Here is a 22,579-nt window from a genome sequence, read left to right on the forward strand (position 1 = left end):
TTTCCTTCCTTCAGTACTTCTCATGTAAAGTTTTGTTAGTTTTCCACATTCTTTAAGCTTGACCTGTGAAATCAAACCCCTGATGAAAAGTCATTAGATCTAGTATTAACATTTGGGTATTTAAGCCCTTTATCAGATGAACTTGTGGTTACCATTTTTATGTCTGCTTCCAAGTGTAAAGGAAGTTGGCGGCAGTTTCACAAGCTAATGCTAATGCTAACAGCGTTCTCTGTTCCAACACACTTAGTACTTATTGTAAAATTACCTATTTGAAATTTGACAGGCGCACAAAATGATTGTGTATTAAATTATTTCCACACTGCATTTTGTGGGTATTACACAATTTTATATTTTAAATGAATTCCAATTGGTTGTGGCTAATGTTAGCTAAGCTTGGGGTTAAGGTTAGGTAACATGCTAACTAAGTAGGTAAAGGGTTAGCTAAAAAGTAGTAAGTTAAAATTGAAGTTGTCCGTGTTGAGCTTCGAACACAACCTTTGGGTTGCTAGATTTTTGCTTTCTACATCCATCCATCCACCCCCCCCCCCCCCCCCCCCCAAATATTCTACTGTTTTTATCTGTGATTGAACTGCACATAAACACATTTAAATGAAAAAATTGTTTATTTCACAATCTGTTATACTGACTTACATAGACTTCCAGTCATTGCACTAACACTGGTTAGCAACTTCACACTGTATGCAGAGACAAGTTCATCTGACTGGGGAAGGAAATAAAGGGGGATATTAAAAAGGGCTTCATTGCCAAAATGCTGAACTAACCCTTTAAATTGTACACATTCAAAGCTGTAGTATCTGAAGTGCTTTGGACTCAACAGGATATTTTTTGCATCATTCCTAACCAAAGGCCAAAGAAAAGTCTGCTTAGGACTGTAGGAATTTAACAGTGGATTGAAATATTATTTATCGGGACAATTTCAAATCAAGCATTTTGCAATGATCACATGCTCAATATGCAACTTTGTGCAGACTGAAGTTACATAACCTCTCAAGTCAAAGACTAGAGTCACTCACTGAAGCGCTATTGAAGGGATGAGTCCCAAATGGTACTTTAATCCATACATAGTAGTCAGTGGAGGCTGGTGAGGGGAGGACATCTCATAATAATGACTCATGGAATAGCATCAAACACATAGAAACCATGTGTTTGATACCATTCCACCGATTCCCCTCCAGCCATTACCATGAGCCCTTGTCCTCCCCAATTATGGTGCCACCAACCTCCTGTGGTAGAGGTGGGGAATGGGGTTCCATTTGGAATGCAGAACAGGTATATGTGGCCTTTTCATAAGTCCTCAACAATCTTCCCTTGAGGGGAGTGTTGCTGCTGACCCCATCACAGGAAGTGATGGGGTCAGAGGTGGTGGCTAAACGCTGGGTTAAAGGCTGGGAGGATTCCGTGGGAAGACTTCCAGCCGGCTAAGATTAGCCTGGAGGGTTGGAGCTTGGAACTGACTGTGTGTGGGAGCAGCGTCACAACCATAGAAGAGTCTATAAGCAAATGTTGACATTATACACGAAGAGGCAGCAATGTTGGTGGTTGGTTCTTCAAGCTGTCTGCATTGTAAAACATTGTGGGGTATTTTTCATGTTACTTATTATGTGTGTCCATTGGGAGCAATGGTTATGACATTCTATTTATCTCAATACTAATTGAATAATTACATGTTAAAGCGTACATTGTATTGTGCAACACACTTTTGTCATAGGCCAGTACATGAATGATAATGAAATTAGTTTGTACAAAAAAAATTAAAATAATAATAATTGAATGAAAAGATGAAGGTGAATCTGTGCCAGCCTAGTGAGCTGCAGTGTCTGTCTGGAGTAGATCAACCCTAATTAGTTCAGGGTTCAGACCATGTGTTTCAGGTCCTTAAGTCACTTTAGTCCATTAGTGGTAGTGTATCCGTCCGATGGTCCCTGTTCCAGTGGTCAGTATATCTGGCTGTCCGTTCCTCCAGATCTCCCTGACGATGCGTTCCCTGTCCTCCAGTCGTCTCGCCCTCTCCAGCTCCTCCGCCGACGCAAACACATTCACGCTCCTCAAAGTACCGTTCAATTGGCTGTTGCGGTCGCTCATGGGCGCAATCGTCACTTTAGGGATCTCTGCCTCCTCCCCTTCTTCCACATCCACACTCTCCTCATCCTCCTCTTCTTCACTGGACTCCTTCAGTTGTCTCCTCTCTGGGGACGGGGGAGGCTTATTGGTACGGCGGGTCCTACAGGTGATGCCGGTGACCAGGAGGCACAGGGCCAGGAGAAGGCCAAAACACACACCCATCATGAAGTACAGAGCAAAGCTCTCTGGGTTAGCTGGATGGGAAAACAGATTGTTAGATCCCTCACCTACAAAAGCCTCGTAAATCCACACTGACTGTGAGCTTGTGAGATCAGGCAGGTTTAGAGGCTATCACCTACATTGACAGGGGTTCAATAGGGCCATTCGTATTCTCATTTAAACTAAATACAACAACAGCATGTGAATTGTCCTTGCTTTGAGAATGCCTGGATGGGTATCAGTTCCTGTCAAATCTCTTCACAATGAGTACGAGGCCCCTGTCTGTTCTGACTGTACAAGCCACTTTCCTTTAGCAGTAATAGAAGTGCAGGAAACGAGGACGTTTACACAATATTTGAGAGGGTGAGCATGCAGATACTTTCACAGTACAGATACTTTCACAGTGCAGATACTTTCACAGTACAGGGGTGTCACACCAAAGCAGACAGTACACATCAGTCCCTACAACGGATTATGGCTGTTGAAGCTATTCTCAAAGCATCAGAATGAATAAAAATACATTTAAAAAAGAATATTATATCTTTTTTAAATAATGAACAAAGGGTCTCTTTATCCTAGAACTATAAGCAGAAATAACAAGGGGGTCTTACCTTTGATGTGAGCATAGGTAGCCATGCTATTACTAAGCAGCTCCATGTCTTTCCTAATTGGTTCCATTTTGACCTCTCTGCTTGTTTGTTGACAACCATTCACCAGCCTGTCTCCAATACGAGGTCCTGTGGTTAAAAAATTATTTACGTGTTAGAACTGCCCCCCACAGACAGGAAGTAATCACCATTTTATCTTCTACTATGACACTTGGCGTCATCTCCAATGGGAGGAACTGTGTCATTTTCTGACGGCCAGCTCTGTGTCTCACTGTCTGAGTTCATTCTCTCTTCCACTGAGTCTCATTTTACCCAGAAACAAAATCACCTATATTCTAGTAAAGCATATTGGTTGTATTATTGCCAGTATAATTTATCTAATAATCTTTCTTAAATTTTCCATTCAAATTCGATGTTTACACTCATTTGGTAAGGGTAATTCAAACCATGTAGTGAAACATGATTTGCTGTTGGTTCCGACCTCAAATAAAGGTATTTTTTAATGTCTGTATTAGAGCGACTAGGCAGCATGCAGCTTTAACGTGCATCGTCCAAACAGCGGCTGAAGGGCGAATGCGATCTAATGCCGACGTCTCAGCGACTTGTTGCTAATGTGCAAACGCTCTCCATACTACATCGGCCTGATGTATCATGTAGACGTCGGGCCGACGTCGGCAAGACATGTATGTGTGTTATCTGGGATAGTCCCCACTGAGGACACCATAGTCCCCACTGAGGACACCATAGTCCCCACTGAGGACACCATAGTCCCCACTGAGGACACCATAGTCCCCACTGAAGACACCATATGCCCCACTAAGGACACCATATGCCCCACTAAGGACACTATATGCCCCACTAAGGACCCCACTAAGGACACTATATGCCCCACTAAGGACACCATATGCCCCACTAAGGACACCATATGCCCCACTAAGGACACTATATGCCCCACTAAGGACCCCACTAAGGACACTATATGCCCCACTGAGGACACCATATGCCCCACTGAGGACACCATAGTCCCCACTGAGGACAGCATAGTCCCCACTGAGGACACCATAGTCCCCACTGAGGACACAATAGTCAGTCAGCTTGCTTTCCTAACCGAGTTCTGTGTCCAGTTATCTGTTAATATGTTTGTATTTATGGTATTTCTGTAGCAGTGACCTGGCTGACCCTTTCTTGTGTGTTCAGAGCGGGAGTTTCACTTTTCCCACAGAAACACACATGAATGCTAAGAAGAACCGTGTGGGGTTTCCTCTGGGAAAAACGTTGAGATGTTGCACTCCAGAGAGGAGAGCTGAAGAGAGAGGGAGGAGGAGAGATCTTAAAGACAAACAAACATAGGCTTCAGACAGAGATTGAGGGTGAACCTGGGGACCTGGGGAGGGAATAGAATGACATCCCAAGCGTTGATGAAATCCCATGGTTTCAATCATAAATCAATCATAAATCTACTTCAGTAAAAGTACTATAAAGTACTACTTAAGTCGTTTTTTTAAAACTTTTGTTATTTATATTTTTGACAACTTATACTTTTACTTCACTACATTCCTAAAAAAATAATGTTATTTTTACTTAACACATGTTACAATTTAAATGCTTAACAGGACAGGAAAATGGTCCAATTCACACACTTATCAAGAGAACATCCCTGGTCATCCCTACTTTCTCTGATCTGGCGGACTCACTAAACACAAATGCTTTGTTTGTAAATGATGTCTGAGTGTTGGAGTGTGCCCCCTGGCTATACGTAAATGAAAATAACAAGAAGATGGTGCCGTCTGGTTTGCTTAATAAAAGGAATGTCAAATGGTTTATACTTTTCCTTTTGTTTTGGATACTTAAGTATATTTTAGCAATTACGTTTACTTTGATACTTAAGTATATTTTAGCAATTAAAAGTTTACTTTGATACTTAAGTATATTTTAGCAATTACGTTTACTTTGATACTTAAGTATATTTTAGCAATTACGTTTACTTTGATACTTAAGTATATTTAAAACCAAATACTTTTAGACTTTCACTGAAGTAGGTCTTTTACTGGGCGACTTTCACTTTTACTGGAGTCATTTTCTATTAAAGGTATCTTTAATTTTACTCACGTATGACAACTGGGGACTTTTTCCACCACTGTAACTGATGACTGACTTCCTCCCTCATAACAATCAGTCCATTGCGTGCAATTCAACAACAGTGAGTGCAATGGCAGAATGTTGTTCTTTCTCTGCCTCTTTCCTCAGTTTAAAATCATGCCCATCAGGACCCTGTGTTTTCCCACCCTGATCTTTATCCCGCCGACTCTTGGCAGCAGACCCTGACCCTGTTAACTCTCAAAGGCACATTTTGCCAATTAAATGGTGGTCGCCATGGCAGCGTGGCTGCTTTGTTGGCCCACAGACTCATGGGAGATGATGGGTCTTGCTGCTTTGCTCGAGTCATGGGCCGTGTTTGAGAGTATCAAATTCATGATGCATTGTGGGTAAATGATGACTGACCTACAAAATAATAATGAGTAGTTATTTATGATGCAAGGTGATTTGTAGATCAGTCAGTCGGCAGTCACCTGCACTGTCGGCTACAATGTTGAACAAGCCCGTAGTTAACTGCATACGTGGAATATGTCTGAAACTGGGCATTGTGAAACAAGTGGGAGGATCAAGACCAGTGAATATATTGAAACCTAACAGCTAATTGGGTAGATTGGTTGCCAATCAAGACCATTTTGTGTGGCTGCTTGCTGCTTCCTTGTAGCGTTTTAGCTAAACCCAACCCTAACTGGGTTAGGGGCCTAATTGGGGCAGCAGGTAGCCTAGTGGTTAGAGACTTGTAACCAAAAGGTTGCAGATTGAATCCCTGAGCTGACAAGGTAAAAATCTGTTGTTCTGCCCCTGACTTGCCTAGTTAAATAAAGGTTTAAAAAAAAACTATTCTCCTAACCTGCTCGGTAAATTATCCTAACCTGCTACATTAGTTCTCATAAACTGCCATGTTAATTATCCTAACCTGCCACATTAATAAGCCTAACCTGCCTAACCGGTTTAGTTAAAATGCTACAAGGAAAGCCTTGAGTGGCAACCAATCTGCCAAATTAGCTGTTAGGTTGACACACTCACTGGTGTTGATCCTCCCATTTGATTTGCAAAACCCACTTTCAGACACATATGCAGTTATCCATACTTGCCTTGCCCTATCAGAGCACTGAGTAATCTACTGAGTAATCTACTGAGTAATCTACTGAGTAATCTATTGAGTAATCTACTGAGTAATCTACTGAGTAATCTATTTAGTAATCCATTTAGTAATCTATTTAGTAATCTACTGAGTAATCTATTTAGTAATCTACTGAGTAATCTACTGAGTAATCTATTTAGTAATCTATTGAGTAATCTACTGAGTAATCTACTGAGTAATCTATTGAGTAATCTACTGAGTAATCTACTGAGTAATCTATTTAGTAATCTATTTAGTAATCTATTTAGTAATCTACTGAGTAATCTACTGAGTAATCTACTGAGTAATCTACTGAGTAATCTACTGAGTAATCTATTTAGTAATCTACTGAGTAATCTACTGAGTAATCTACTGAGTAATCTATTGAGTAATCTATTTAGTAATCTATTGAGTAATCTATTGAGTAATCTAATGAGTAATCTATTTAGTAATCTATTTAGTAATCTACTGAGTAATCTACTGAGTAATCTACTGAGTAATTTAGGCTGGATAACTGATTTGACTTTTGAAATATCTCACCAACTCCATCCTTGTTTTTTCCCAGGGTTTAATGACATAAGTGCTGTGAGTAATGTTGTTTTTAGTTCAGTTCATTCAAAGACAAACAATGTTTTCATTTAATTAGGCCTTGCATGGCCTCAAATGGCCTCCCAAATCCTACAAATGACCGCGGTAGTGTTTCCTTGCTATGAGTCAGGCAGATTGAAAAAGGTCCAAGTTTGGAAGGGTCCATGGCTTCCTTTTTACATTTGTTTTTGTTATTTGTTATTTTAGAAACATTTCTGTACTTGTGGGCATGTGTTGGCATCTTGAAATGTAATCCTTTATAAACACATTCTACTCCCTGTGGATTCCCCTTCCTGTCCCTCTCTTTCTTCCCGCCAAGGCACATTCTCCAGACAGTTTTATCACAAACAAACATAAAACTTTGTCACAGCCAACAAGAAACAGTACCGTGATAAAAGTTTCTCTCAAAGTCTCAAAATATCTGGCGGCAACATATCAGTGGTAACTGGTGATAGAAGACACATGTCTCTTCGCTCACGCAGTTCTTTAACACCTCCCAATAACTTGCACAGGGTCAGCAGCTGTGATTGTTTATATACCTCATAAACCGCTCTGCCTTCAACCCGACACATTTCCTGCTTAGATAATCCAATTGGATTCAAACAATGAAATTCTAAACCTTTGCATTCATAGGTTATTATTCTTATCATTGGTGCCTTGAAACAGATATCATCTTACAACACAGTAACTTGGAGGGAAGAGGTGATTCTGTTGTCAAAATACAACAAACAGAATGACAACAAAAAAACGCCAAAAGCGCTGGTGTTGTTTAACAACATACATGTGTGTCAGGCCGGGAGACGGACGGCTCTCATCCGGTTGCTGTGTTAAGTGTGTAGAGGATGTCGAGGCGGTATGGCTCTCTGGCTCAATGGCTCTCTGCCATACCTGCTACTGAGCCTATAAAGTGTTTTTATAGTCTGTCATTATAAAGCACAGACATTAATACGAGGAACAGTCTACTAATAAACCTCCATGCCATCGTGTTACTTCCAGTGTACAGGATCACTTTATTAGGTAAGCTAATAAAGTTATTTCCTAAATTGTTAGGAAACCAATATTTTCCATAGAAAACATAAAATGTAAAAAGGCAAGACAATAAAGCCTCATCACCATGCAATCATCATCATCATCATGAGGACATCAACAGTAGGACCTACAGACGGAACTGAAGTGACAAGAGAATGCAAAACTAATCTCACACACTCACCTTAATCCTGATAAAGATACAACAATGATTCTAGAAGGAGCAGCTGTCCATCGATCTACGGGTAAAGCAAATATCGCAACAGATTGTAATAAAGTGGAGGAGAAACCTGAGGATCCCTGAGGTGTAGAGGAGTAGGAGTCCGATCAGACTGTCGAACTGCAGATCCAAGGCTGTAGAGCTGGAGACAGAATCATATAGAGAAAAGTGCTGCTGCCTCTCTCCTCGACATCAGGGCCAGCTGTACACCACAACCAGAAAGAGGAAACCAGCCAAACCCGGGACCGAGAGAGGCTGTCAATAGGGAGGTGTTTCCAGAGAGAGGGGGCGAGAGGGAGAGAGAGAGAGCGTGAGAGAGCGAGAGAATGAGAGAGAGAGAGGGAGCAAGAGAGAGAGAGGGAGCGAGAAAGAGAGAGGGAGCGAGAGAGAGAGACAGAGAGAGAGGGAGTGAGAGAGAGAGCGAGAGAGAGGGAGCAAGAGAGAGAGAGAGAGCGAGAGTGAGAGAGAGTGAGGGAGGGTGGGGCCTGATTAGTATTTAGCAACTTTATAACATTAAACAAACACACAACAAAAACCAAAACACAGTTAAATGGATTACGAGTAAACCCCAAAACACCCTAAAATGGCTTTCCCAAATCCTCATACAATACTTACTCTGAGGTATACTTGTGCTGTAGTAAGTGTCCCTATTTGTCAGGGTCTCACTGCTCACCAAGACATGGGCCTGTGACTGTACGATGAATGGTGATCTCCGCTGTGGGCCATGCCACAGTGCGGTAGCTCTGTTCAGTGTTTAGCCAGGAGGGTGGAACAGGAAATAGCTAGTAGACTACTGCTGATCTGGGAGGGACTGACTGGGGATTAAACAACCTCCGTGTTGTGGTCTCAGGGGCTCCGTCCCAAATGGCACCCTACTCCCTATACAGTCCACTACTTCTGACCAGAATAGGGAATAGGGTGCCATTTGGAACAGACAAAGGGTTTTGGGGATTCAACAATATGTCTCTGGCAAGGTCTATATAAACCGTTTCACACCAGCAGGTGAAGTCTGAGGCAGAAAATATAATAGCCGGTTGTCAGTGTAAATCATAAAAGTTGTTTATGCGGTTATATTGTGTAAACCATAGACGTACATCACATTATGAAATCAGTGAATACACCTTGTTTCTTATTATTCCGAAGGGGATTTTACAACCAAAAAAAAATGAATTTTGAATTCCTCTAAAGAGCTATTCTGAGCTAAACAGTGTTGATGTGGCAGTCAGTCTAATGGCTTCAAAAGCAGTTATTATGTGGTTGATGTCACTGAGAGGTTTCTCAAGGCTGGTCTTAGAAGAAAACATTTGTGTTTTAAAAAGAAGTCTCAAACCCAAATCACACCACAGGTTCCTGACTAACAATGATGGAACTGCACAGGGGAATTCCAGAGAGCCACTGGTGTAACTATACACTTTATTTACCACATTCCATAGGGAAAAATTGACCCCGGCTGTATTCAACTAGGCTTTGTACTACACTCTATACACGTACCAGACTGGTCACGGTGCTTGGGACAGTTCATCTTCATCTTCTCCCGCTGCCACATAACATACCCCTTCTGAAATTCCCAAACCCTCTCATATCCCTCTCTACCGCCATAGAAGTATTCCGTCCTCTTGCTACTCAATGCCATTGGCCACAAGACGTTCCATCTTGGTTCCGTGACCACCAGTCCACCAATCACAGTTAAGAATGACCCAAAAGGCTTGCATGAGAGGGCTCTATTTGTGATAGGGAGAGCTGAGCCCTGTTTGTTTGTCCCTCCTCCAGTCTGGTATTGATCATGAGTAATGTGTTCCACTCTACAGACTGGTATTGATCATGAATAATGTGTTCCCTCCTACAGACTGGTATTGATCATGAATAATGTGTTCCCTCCTACAGACTGGTATTGATCATGAATAATGTGTTCCCTCCTACAGACTGGTATTGATCATGAATAATGTGCTCCCTCCTACAGACTGGTATTGATCATGAATAATGTGTTCCCTCCTACAGACTGGTATTGATCATGAATAATGTGCTCCCTCCTACAGACTGGTATTGATCATGAGTAATGTGTTCCACTCTACAGACTGGTATTGATCATGAATAATGTGTTCCATCCTACAGACTGGTGTTGATCATGAATAATGTGTTCCCTGGGTGGCCTGGCGGGTGGGAGAGACCAGCCCAGTCATGAACCTAGAGCTGGTTCCTCACATAGACGGGCATCGTGGTCTCTACCAAGCCAAGGCTGCTGGTCATGATTTCATCCTAAATGGAACGCTATATACTTTTGACCAGGGCCCTTAAAGTGCACTACAAAGAGAATAGGTGGTCATTTGAGACACAGTACATGTTCATGTCCAGTAGAGAAAACACTCTCACTATGGTGTCGTGCAGGAATATTCAAACTGTGGTGCACAGAAATATTTACAATGAAAATAAGTGCATTTTCCCCCCAAAGTATTTTTTTTTTTAGGAAATCACTAGTAACATAATCAATGTATTTTTTGTAAATGACATATTTACAATATTAAATAAAACTATTTTTTTCTATTGATGTCAACTTTATTTCTGAATAAAATAAATATAAAATAAATTGAGCAAATTAGTCATTGGCTTTGAAAAATCACCTGCGTGTACCAGTCACTGCAAGTTCCGCTGACTGCTGGTAAGCTTTGTTGACTTAGCCATACGTTTTTGCCAACACAGGGCTAACCTTTTTAAAACAGCTAAACACCTGTTTTTAGATAACATATGATGAGGGGTCCCTGGGTCACCGGTTTGCCTTGGCAGGGGTCCCTGGACAAGAAAAGACCTCTGGTGTAGAGTATGAGGGAGTTTTATTCAACTGAACCGCGCCTGGCCCGGGATGTGAACGGGCAAAAGCAGTGAAGGAGGAACGCCCTTGTCAAATGGAACAGTAATCTATGCCGATCTGTCATATCAACAAGGCAGCCTAATGCATTGTTCAGAAACATACAGCACCAGTCAATAGTTTGGACACACCTACTCATTCAAGCGTTTTTCTCTATTTGTACTATTTTCTACATTGTAGAATAGTTGTTGCGTCAAAAACGGAACACTCAAAACATGAGCACAATGGCAGCTCTTCCTTTAAAGAACTCCAGGCCTCAAGAGGGCAGATAACCCAAAAACACGGGTGGAACTAAAAAATTGAGCCAGGATTTCTGGAGGGACTACTTTTACATGCGCACCTGGCAGATAAGCATGGGTATAAAATGTTTGGGCTTAGCTTTGCTCGGGTCCTCAACATACAAACAGCTCATTGTTCAACCCTAAAGACGCAACTGGTATGTAATGTTTGGAATGATTAATTATGTTGCATCCAGTGCTTAGCACAATTTACATGTTTAACTCTGGTAGGAGTGGTGACTTCTTTTCTGTGGATATTTTCTGACTGCAGAACTAATTGCATGAAGTGCTAGATTAAATTGTTTAAACGTTTACTTTATTCAAAGCCATGCTTTGTTTTATTGTGTAAAATAATGCAGGTTTATTCTCTGTTTTTAAGGTTATTAAACTATTCCCTGATCCTTACTCCTCTGTCATTCAACTAGTCTATTCAACAAATCAACTGTTTCAACACATTCAACAAATGGCATCAAAACCACAATAAAACACTGAAAAGGAATTGAGTTGTCCCTTTGCATCCTTCACGTGTTGAGCAAGCCGTTTTCAAGTTTGGGCAGAGCTGAAATAATTATAACACCTAGACAACTTGACAATAATAGTGAAGACATCAAAACTATGAAATAACACACATGGAATCATGTAGTAACCAAAAAATATATATTTTATATTTGAGATTCTTCAAAGGAGCCACCCTTTGCCTTGACAGCTTTGCACACTATTGGTATTCTCTTAACCAGCTTCATGAGGTAGTCACCTGGAATGCTTTTCAATTAAAAGGTGTGCCTTGTTAAAAGATAATTTGTGGAATTTATTTCCATCCTAATGAGTTTGACCCAATCAGTTGTGTTGTGACAAGGTAGGGGTGGTATACAGAAGATAGCCCTATTTGGTAAAAGACCAAGTCCATATTATGGCAAGAACAGCTCAAATACGCAAAAGAAACAGTCCATCATTACTTTAAGACATGAAGGTTAGTCAATCCGGAACATTTCAAGAACTTTGAAAGGTTCTTCAAGTGCAGTTGTAAAAACCATCAATCACTATGATGAAACTGGCTCATGAGGACCGCCACAGGAAAGGAAGACCTTACCTCTGCTGCAGAGGATAAGTTCATTAGAGTTACCAGCCTCAGAAATTGCAGCCCAAATAAATGCTTCAGAGTTCAAGTAACAGACGCAATCTCAACGTCAACTGTTAAGAGGAGACTGCGTGAATCAGGCCTTCATGGTCGAATTGCTGCAAAGAAACCACTACTAAACGACACCAATAATAAGAGACTTGATTGGGCCAAGAAACAAGAGCAATGGACATTAGACCAGTGGAAATCTGTCCTTTGGTCTGAGTCCAAATTTGAGATTTTTGGTTCCAACCACCGTGTCTTTGAGACGCGGAGTAGTGAACGGATGGATATGTGGTTCCCACCGTAATGGAGGAGGTGTGATGGTGTGGAGATGCTTTGCTGGTGACACTGTCTGATTTATTTAGAATTCAAGGCAGACTTAACCAGCAAGCCTGCTACAGCATTCTGCAGCGATACGCCATCCCATCTAGTTTGCAAATGTTTTTTCTTTCCCTAGCAGCACCAATTCATTTGATTCAACTATTCAACTCATTATCAAGCATTTGATTGGTTGAATAAACTGTGTTAGTGCAAGAGGGAAGAAATCTATGTGTACCCTTTTGGGTTCCCAGGACCAGGTTTGAGAAACCCTGAAGTAATACAAAATGAAACTTGGTTTGGCCAACGGACCTCAGAGGTAATGGTGAGTCGTGTGCATCAATTGATGACCAGCTGCAGTGTAGTGGATAACCACAGTAACATTAGGCCAAAACTACAATACTGATTGTACAGCTCCCACCCAAACATCACCATCACGGCCCGGGGTCAAGATTCCCCTAGGTGCTGATCGAGAATCAGCTTCCCATTCCTATCCTTAAACAATAGTGGGCGAAATGCAAAACTGACCAAAGATCAGCATCAAGGGGAAACTTCACCCTACACCCATCAACACCGTCATAGTTCAGCAAGTTCATCCATCATGGCAGGCGTCCCTTACCGCTTAGTCCCTCTGGTGGTTCAGTCTGTTCAGCGATCCGAGTCAGTTCTGTGTTGAGAGGAAAACAAAACACGTCGTTTGAGGCATATATACACAGGATAATTAAGTACAACTGTTGCTTGACACAGATCTGCTGTTTGGTCTTAAAGGGGAAAGGAAACATTAGGCTTTAGATTCCAGCTAACTGTAAATCCTGAAGTGTTCCCATTCCCCTTTAAGAATACAAACCAATGACACATGGTGGTTGTCTTTTGTTTCTCAGTCAGACCTCAGGTTTAGTTTCTGTCAGACATCAGGCTGTGATTCTCAGTCAGACCTCAGGTTGTGTTTCTGTCAGACATCAGGCTGTGATTCTCAGTCAGACCTCAGGTTGTGTTTCTGTCAGGCATCAGGTTTTGTTTCTCAGTCAGACCTCAGGTTTTGTTTCTCAGTCAGACCTCAGGCTGTGTTTACATTATTGCTTGGCTAACATGTGCACTATACCCATGTTATAATCACTTAAAGCATTTAAATCACAATTCCACCATAGATACCCGTATTGCTTGAATATGAATCACTTCAAGTGACTGATCTCCACTCCCTCCTGAGTCTTTACAGTTCAAGGCAAAGATCAAACCAAATTATAGAGGATCAAGATGCTGCAATGTGTATCACTGTCAAACAAAGAACTAAGGCACCAGTAGTGAGAGATGCACGCCTCTTCTTCTTCTTGGTCTGTGGTAAAGAGGTTGACCCGGAACTCTGTTTCAGTATCAGTGTTTGGGTTCTGAACCTCTATTCCACCCATTAGTTGAGCCAGTCCCAAATGGCTCCCTGTTCCCTGGGGCGGCAGGGCGTTGGACTAGTAACCGGAAGGTTGCAAGTTCAAATCCTCGAGCTGACAAGGTACAAATCTGTCGTTCTGCCCCTGAACAGGCAGTTAACCGTCATTGAAAATAAGAATTTGTTCTTAACTGACTTGCCTAGTTAAATAAAGGTTAAAAATGTAGTGCACTATTTTTGACCAGGGCTCATAGGGCTCTGGTCAATAGACTAAACTAATGTTGACATTATTAAATGTGTTTCTATAGCTTCCAAAATAGTATTTACAAAAGTGGGGGAGTGCCAAGACATGAGGCACAGTGGTTTTAACACAGCGCCCCCTATCAGTCATCTAGTTATCAGTCATCAGTCATCTTTATACACCGTATAAATCATTTTTGGTAATAAAAACAGGCAACATTCTAGACCAGCAAAATATTAATACAGTTACTATTCACAACTGTAGTATATAATATACTAGACACACAACTAACAGAGTAAAATCAGGCTAGATTACAGACCAACAAACTATTACTAGAGTTAATATTACTAATTCTAAAATGCAATTGAAGACAGTCAATACAATTCCTCTTGGCGTTTATGATGCATTACTGTATTACCTCTCACTCACCACTCATGGAGAACTAAGAGCCAGATAGAGTTGATCTGCTAACTAGTTGTTCAAACGTGTTTAACACCTCCTCGTCGTTACTGACAAGTAGATGAGTACTTGATTAACCCCGGGACTTCTGTCCCATGGGGCACTGGGCCCGTGTCGATTAACCCCGGGACTTCTGTCCCATGGGGCATTGGGCCCGTGTCGATTAACCCCGGGACTTCTGTCCCATGGGGCACTGGGCCCGTGGGGATTAACCTCGGGACTTCTGTCCCATGGGGCACTGGGCCCGTGTTGATTAACCCCGGGACTTCTGTCCCATGGGGCACTGGGCCCGTGTCGATAAACCCCGGGACTTCTGACCCATGGGGCATTGGGCCCGTGTCGATTAACCCCGGGACTTCTGTCCCATGGGGCACTGGGCCCGTGTTGATTAACCCCGGGACTTCTGTCCCATGGGGCACTGGGCCCGTGTTGATTAACCCCGGGACTTCTGTCCCATGGGGCACTGGGCCCGTGTTGATTAACCCCGGGACTTCTGTCCCATGGGGCACTGGGCCCGTGTTGATTAACCCCGGGACTTCTGTCCCATGGGGCACTGGGCCCGTGTTGATTAACCCCGGGACTCCTGTCCCATGGGGCACTGGGCCCGTGGGGATTAACCCCGGGACTTCTGTCCCATGGGGCACTGGGCCCGTGTTGATTAACCCCGGGACTTCTGTCCCATGGGGCACTGGGCCCGTGTTGATTAACCCCGGGACTTCTGTCCCATGGGGCACTGGGCCCGTGTCGATTAACCCCGGGACTTCTGTCCCATGGGGCATTGGGCCCGTGTCGATTAACCCCGGGACTTCTGTCCCATGGGGCACTGGGCCCGTGGGGATTAACCCCGGGACTTCTGTCCCATGGGGCACTGGGCCCGTGTCGATTAACCCCGGGACTTCTGTCCCATGGGGCACTGGGCCCGTGTTGATTAACCCCGGGACTTCTGTCCCATGGGGCACTGGGCCAGTGTTGATTAACCCCGGGACTTCTGTCCCATGGGGCACTGGGCCCGTGTTGATTTCCCCGGGACTTCTGTCCCATGGGGCACTGGGCCCGTGTCGATTAACCTCGGGACTTCTGTCCCATGGGGCACTGGGCCCGTGTCGATTAACCCCGGGACTTCTGTCCCATGGGGCACTGGGCCCGTGTCGATAAACCCCGGGACTTCTGACCCATGGGGCATTGGGCCCGTGTCGATTAACCCCGGGACTTCTGTCCCATGGGGCACTGGGCCCGTGTTGATTAACCCCGGGACTTTTGTCCCATAGGGCACTGGGCCCGTGTTGATTAACCCTGGGACTTCTGTCCCATGGGGCACTGGGCCCGTGGGGATTAACCCCGGGACTTCTGTCCCATGGGGCACTGGGCCCGTGGGGATTAACCCCGGGACTTCTGTCCCATGGGGCACTGGGCCCGTGTCGATTAACCCCGGGACTTCTGTCCCATGGGGCACTGGGCCCGTGGGGCACTGGGCCTGTGTTGATTAACCCCGGGACTTCTGTCCCATGGGGCACTGGGCCCGTGTTGATTAACCCCGGGACTTCTGTCCCATGGGGCACTGGGCCCGTGGGGATTAACCCCGGGACTTCTGTCCCATGGGGCACTGGGCCCGTGGGGATTAACCCCGGGACTTCTGTCCCATGGGGCACTGGGCCCGTGGGGATTAACCCCGGGACTTCTGTCCCATGGGGCACTGGGCCCGTGGGGATTAACCCCGGGACTTCTGTCCCATGGGGCACTGGGCCCGTGGGGATTAACCCCGGGACTTCTGTCCCATGGGGCACTGGGCCCGTTTTGATTAACCCTGGGACTTGTGTCCCATGGGGCACTGGGCCCGTGTTGATTAATGTGCGTTGAAGATGTCGTTCCCATAGCAACGATTAAAACATTCCCAAACCAGAAACCGTGGATTGATGGCAGCATTTGCGTGAAACTGAAAGCGCGAACCAATGCTTTTAATCAGGGCAAGGTGACCGGAAACATGACCGAATACAAACAGTGTAACTATTCCCTCTGCAAGGCAATCAAACAAGCTAAGTGTCAGTAATAGAGACAAAGTAGAATCGCAATTCAACGGCTCAGACACAAGAGGTATGTGGCAGGGTCTACAGTCAATCACAGATTACAAAAAGAAAACCAGCCCAGTCACGGACCAGGATGTCTTGCTCCCAGGCAGACTAAATAACTTTTTTGCCCGCTTTGAGGACAATACAGTGCCACTGACACGGCCTGCAACCAAAACATGCGGACTCTCCTTCACTGCAGCCGAGGTGAGTAAAACATTTAAACGTGTTAACCCTCGCAAGGCTGCAGGCCCAGACGGCATCCCCAGCCGCGCCCTCAGAGCATGCGCAGACCAGCTGGCTGGTGTGTTTACGGACATATTCAATCAATCCTTATCCCAGTCTGCTGTTCCCACATGCTTCAAGAGGGCCACCATTGTTCCTGTTCCTAAGAAAGCTAAGGTAACTGAGCTAAATGACTATCGCCCCTTAGCACTCACCTCCGTCATCATGAAGTGCTTTGAGAGACTAGTCAAGGACCATATCACCTCTACCCTACCTGACACCCTAGACCCACTCCAATTTGCTTACCGCCCAAATAGGTCCACAGACGATGCAATCTCAACCACACTGCACACTGCCCTAACCCTTCTGGACAAGAGGAATACCTATGTGAGAATGCTGTTCATCGACTACAGCTCAGCATTTAACACCATAGTACCCTCCAAACTCGTCATCAAGCTCGAGAACCTGGGTCTCGACCCTGCCCTGTGCAACTGGGTACTGGACTTCCTGACGGGCCGCCCCCAGGTGGTGAGGGTAGGTAAACAACATCTCCACCCCGCTGATCCTCAACACTGGGGCCCCACAAGGGTGCGTTCTGAGCCCTCTCCAGTACTCCCTGTTCACCCACGACTGCGTGGCCACGCACGCCTCCAACTCAATCATCAAGTTTGCGGACGACACAACAGTGGTAGGCTTGATTACCAACAACGACGAGACGGCCTACAGGGAGGAGGTGAGGGCCCTCGGAGTGTGGTGTCAGGAAAATAACCTCACACTCTACGTCAACAAAACTAAGGAGATGATTGTGGACTTCAGGAAACAACAGAGTGAACACCCCCTTATCCACATCGATGGGACAGTAGTGGAGAGGGTAGTAAGTTTTAAGTTCCTCAGCGTATACATCACAGACAAACTGAATTGGTCCACCCACACAGACAGCATTGTGAAGAAGGCGCAGCAGCGCCTCTTCAACCTCAGGAGGCTGAAGAAATTTGGCTTGTCACCAAAAGCACTCACAAACTTCTACAGATGCACAATTGAGAGCATCCTGTCGGGCTGTATCACCGCCTGGTACGGCAACTGCTCCGCCCACAACCGTAAGGCTCTCCAGAGGGTAGTGAGGTCTGCACAACGCATCACCGGGGGCAAACTACCTGCCCTCCAGGACACCTACACCACCCGATGTCACAGGAAGGCCATAAAGATCATCAAGGACACCAACCACCCGAGCCACTGCCTGTTCACCCCGCTATCATCCAGAAGGCGAGGTCAGTACAGGTGCATCAAAGCTGGGACCGAGAGACTGAAAAACAGCTTCTATCTCAAGGCCATCAGACTGTTAAACAGCCACCACTAACATTGAGTGGCTGCTGCCAACACACTGACTCAACTCCAGCCACTTTAATAATGGGAATTGATGGGAAATGATGTCAAATATATCACTAGCCACTTTAAACAATGCTACTTAATATAATTATTTACATACCCTACATTATTCATCTCATATGTATATACTGTACTCGATACCATCTACTGCATCTTTATGTAATACATGTATCACTAGCCACTTTAAACTATGCCACTTAATATAATGTTTACATACCCTACATTACTCATCTCATATGTATATACTGTACTCGATACCATCTACTGCAGCTTGCCTATGCCGCTCTGTACCATCACTCATTCATATATCTTTATGTACATATTCTTTATCCCTTTACACTTGTGTGTATAAGGTAGTGGTTTTGGAATTGTTTGTTAGATTACTCATTGGTTATTACTGCATTGTCAGAACTAGAAGCACAAGCATTTCGCTACACTCGCATTAACATCTGCTAACCATGTGTATGTGACAAATAAATTTGATTTGATAACCCCGGGACTTCTGTCCCATGGGGCACTGGGCCCGTGGGGATTAACCCTGGGACTTCTGTCCCATGGGGCACTGGGCCCGTGGGGATTAACCCTGGGACTTCTGTCCCATGGGGCACTGGGCCTTTGTTGATTAACCCTGGGACTTCTGTCCCATGGGGCACTGGGCCTGTGTTGATTAACCCTGGGACTTCTGTCCCATGGGGCACTGGGCCCGTGAGGATTAACCCTGGGACTTCTGTCCCATGGGGCACTGGGCCCGTGGGGATTAACCCTGGGACTTCTGTCCCATGGGGCACTGGGCCCGTGGGGATTAACCCTGGGACTTCTGTCCCATGGGGCACTGGGCCCGTGGGGATTAACCCTGGGACTTCTGCCCCATGTGGCACTGGGCCCGTGGGGATTAACCCTGGGACTTCTGTCCCATGGGGCACTGGGCCCGTGGGGATTAACCCCGGGACTTCTGTCCCATGGGGCACTGGGCCCGTGGGGATTAACCCCGGGACTTCTGTCCCATGGGGCACTGGGCCCGTGGTCGAGAGGGCAAAGCGTCCGTTGGGATTTTGCACTTTATACTTGATTAAAAGTGACACCTGGTAGAGACATTAATGAATATTTTTCAGTTCGTTTTTTCTTCATCAGAATGGGTAAACATACTCTTTATTTGCATGCCATTAATTTAGTTTTATACAGAAACAATATTCTGTAGTTTTCAAAAGCCGATAAAGATAAAAAGGGACTTACCCTGACATGCAAGGGTGTGTACACCTTTAACAGACAGGGAGAGTAGATGGTTCAACAGATTTAGTTTGGCATCCTAAGCAGGATGTGGGCAAGGCAGCAGCAGATAAATGTCATCATCTCTGTAGTTTAGGTAAAGCACTCATGTAATCTGTCGCAAAGAATCAGGCTACGTCCCAAATTACATCCAATTCCCTACATAGTGCTCTACTTTTGACCAAGGCCCAATAGCGTGCCAGTGATGGGGTCCCTACCACTGTAGGGGTCCCTACAGACTACCTTCCTGTGTATTATCGTCGTCGGGAATTCAGAGTTTGAGAATATAGAGTATTTCAACGCCGAGGTTATTAAAAACCAGGGGAAGTGTCCTCATAGACATGTTAAATCAGAGGATTAGCTTGCTAGCTAGTTTACTGGCTTGATTGGTGTAGTGTCCTGTATTGTGGATGACTTGAGTAACTGACTTTCTCTGCTTATCTTGAGAGTAAATGTATAATGTCAAAAGCTAAAATCGATAGCTAAAGTATTCATCATCAAGACCTAATCCAGCAGAGCTCGGTTGGGCTTCAACCTCGGGTCGCCTATTCGATCACGTTGTGCAAATGGAGCGCGTGACAGGTGACTTCTTGATTTGCTCAAAATCACGTGTCATCTACAGAACACAACCAATCAGACAAATTGAACCACAACATGGCCCGCCCACAACTCTCCCAGAAGTAATTCAATTCTAGAAAATCCACACCAGTTTACTGCTGGTACCAATGACTGTAGGCGAGTATTTAGCCTATGGATGGAAATGAAGGTTAGAAAAGATAACGCAGTCTAATGCTGCGTTCATAACCACGTGGGAAGGAGGTCATTTCCAGTAGTGTTTTAGAGTGAATAACAACATGAAAAATAGTCACATTAATGAATGGCATTCCAAAGTCAAAATGTCCAACAACTCTAATCAATCAACCTAATCAATCATCATCATCATCCTTATCGTCTTCTGGTAAACATTTTTGTAATCTATATATTAATTTATCATGGGGTACAGAATCATGGGATGGGATGTATTAGTGTGTGTGTATGTTCATGTGTGACTTAAGGCAGAACAGGGACAGTAAAGGATGCAAATTCCTTCTACTGTAGTATCTTTATGGAAATTTGTGAGCCACAAAGACGGTTCCATGAACTTGATCATTTCTAACCTCTCCTACCAACCAGGGGATAAGAATACTACACAACACCTTTACAGGTAAGGAAATATCATCAATTTATTGTTTTATCATGAACAAATTACTGTTGAGAATATTTTAACAACTCTCAGGTCAATTTCAATTCTGTGATTATTCGGCTTCAAAGGAGGGATGTGTTTTTATTTTTTAAAGTAGCTAAAACAATTCTCACAATGTGAGTTTAGCTATTGCATTCCATGGGTTTTAAGTTTAGTATGTAGTCATTGTTATACAGTAAAGGAGTTTAGTATGTAGTCATTAATATACAGTAAAGGAGTTTAGTATGTAGTCTTTGTTTTACAGTAAATGAGTTTAGTATGTAGTCATTGTTTTACAGTAAAGGAGTTTAGTATGTAGTCATTATTATACAGTAAAGGAGTTTAGTATGTAGTCATTATTATACAGTAAAGGAGTTTAGTATGTAGTCATTGTTTTACAGTAAAGGAGTTTAGAATGTAGTCATTGTTTTACAGTAAAGTAGTTTAGTATGTAGTCATTGTTATACAATAAAATAGATGAGTGTATTTCCATATCCACTCTTTCCTTTCCCCAGACTGGCTTCATTGGGAATACTACAACCATGGGCTTCCCTCTATGCCTATGTCTTCTCTCTTTGTAAGTAAGAGTTATCTGCTTGAATACTCTTGTTTTTGCCACATGGAGTTCGCCATAAAAAGGCAAATGACATTATCATAATATTAATGTAGGTTGATAGAAGATTGATTTTATGTCTCTTCACTTTCAGGATTTTCACAACTGCTTTTGGTTCAGGTTTTAGTGACGACACAGCGCTTCATGAAAACTCTTATGAGGAAAAGTGGATGGCATCTATACCTGATGACCAACTCCTTTCAGCTGTTACTATTCCCGGAACTCATGAGAGCCTAACTCTGTATGGTGGACCTCTTATACAGTGTCAGGCTTGGACCTTGGAGAACCAGCTGAAAGCAGGATTGCGGTACATTGATTTACGTATAGAGGCCAGTATTTTCCACAACACCCTTGATGTCATGGATGGGCATATAAAACATACCAAGTTCCATGACGTGCTAAACATTCTGTGGGAGTTCTTGAGCAAACATGACAGTGAGACTGTACTTTTGAGAGTGACACTGCAAGGGATGAGTATCTGGAATGCTAGAGAATCTATCAAGGATTTGATTAAGAAATCCAAAGATAATGTATGGACAAAGACGTTGGTCCCCCACATGCGAGACGCGAGAAGGAAGATCGTCTTTGTGCAGAGTACCAATTTCAATGTCGGAACCCTTAACCATAACATTTGTGTCACTTACAATGGATGGTTCAAAAACATTGAAAACAAGATGAAAACGATCACAAAACATCTGAAAGAAGCTCAAAAGAATTGTGCTCATACAATTTCCTTGACTGACACATCCACCACAGGCTTTTTCATAGGCCCTAAAACTGTGGCCAAAGTGGTTAATGATCAGCTCAATAAGCTCTTAGGTAAACTAAAGACAGGCTCTGATAAACAAAACTGCTTGGGGGTAATCAGCATGGATTTCCCCAGCCCGGACCTCATCCAGAACATCATTGAGGTCAATAGACAACCAGGAAGCGGTTCATCTGATCACCTAGTAGAGCCTGAACCAGTAGAGCCTGAACCAGCAGAGCCTGAACCAGCAGAGCTTGAACTATTAGAACCTGAACCAGGAGAGCCTGAAGCAGCAGAGCTGGAACCACTAGAGCCTGAACCTGCAGAGTCTGAACCAGTAGAGACCGAACCTTCAGGGGAGACTGAACCAGTACAGCCTGAACTAGCAGAGCCTGAACCGATAGAGCCTGAACCAGTAGAGTCTGAACCAGCAGCA

At 44.0% G+C, this 22,579-nt stretch overlaps 2 protein-coding genes across 3 annotated transcripts; both read right to left on the reverse strand.

The window, feature by feature from the left end:
• Positions 1 to 604: 604 nt before the first annotated feature.
• On the reverse strand, positions 605 to 8,691 carry LOC139373834 (protein eva-1 homolog B-like). 2 transcript variants are annotated; one of them, XM_071114905.1, is made up of 4 exons: positions 8,576 to 8,691; positions 8,031 to 8,215; positions 2,913 to 3,038; positions 605 to 2,336 (listed from the first exon to the last, which is right to left on the reverse strand). In XM_071114905.1, the coding sequence occupies exons 3-4, from the start codon at positions 2,977 to 2,979 to the stop codon at positions 1,915 to 1,917; spliced, it is 489 nt and encodes a 162-aa protein (XP_070971006.1). In that variant the 5' UTR covers positions 2,980 to 3,038; positions 8,031 to 8,215; positions 8,576 to 8,691; the 3' UTR covers positions 605 to 1,914. The 2 variants fall into 2 exon arrangements, with proteins under 2 accessions (XP_070971006.1, XP_070971007.1); XM_071114906.1 differs by lacking the exon at positions 8,576 to 8,691 and having other exon boundaries at positions 7,925 to 8,179.
• Positions 8,692 to 14,667: 5,976 nt separating this feature from the next.
• On the reverse strand, positions 14,668 to 22,161 carry LOC139372388 (basic proline-rich protein-like). The gene is made up of 4 exons (XM_071112098.1): positions 22,123 to 22,161; positions 19,528 to 19,551; positions 18,818 to 19,376; positions 14,668 to 16,448 (listed from the first exon to the last, which is right to left on the reverse strand). The coding sequence occupies exons 1-4, from the start codon at positions 22,159 to 22,161 to the stop codon at positions 14,668 to 14,670; spliced, it is 2,403 nt and encodes an 800-aa protein (XP_070968199.1).
• Between the last annotated feature and the right edge of the window lie 418 nt (positions 22,162 to 22,579).

This window comes from Oncorhynchus clarkii, chromosome 18 (genome assembly GCF_045791955.1).
Source record: "Oncorhynchus clarkii lewisi isolate Uvic-CL-2024 chromosome 18, UVic_Ocla_1.0, whole genome shotgun sequence".
In the NCBI taxonomy this organism is placed as follows: Eukaryota; Metazoa; Chordata; class Actinopteri; order Salmoniformes; family Salmonidae; genus Oncorhynchus; species Oncorhynchus clarkii.

Excerpts from the sequence above, each read along its gene's own strand:
- LOC139372388 (XM_071112098.1), bottom strand. The coding sequence starts at position 22,161 with ATGAAAAAGCCTGTGGTGGATGTGTCAGTCAAGGAAATT. Across the intron at positions 19,552-22,122 it reads ATGTGTCAGTCAAGGAAATT|GTGTACACACCCTTGCATGT; the intron begins GTATGAGCACAA and ends TGTCTGTTAAAG. Across the intron at positions 16,449-18,817 it reads CCCAGGGTTAATCCCCACGG|TGCCCCATGGGACACAAGTC; the intron begins GCCCAGTGCCCC and ends ACACGGGCCCAG.
- LOC139373834 (XM_071114905.1), bottom strand. The coding sequence starts at position 2,979 with ATGGAACCAATTAGGAAAGACATGGAGCTGCTTAGTAATAGCATGGCT. Across the intron at positions 2,337-2,912 it reads TACCTATGCTCACATCAAAG|CTAACCCAGAGAGCTTTGCT; the intron begins GTAAGACCCCCT and ends TTTCCCATCCAG.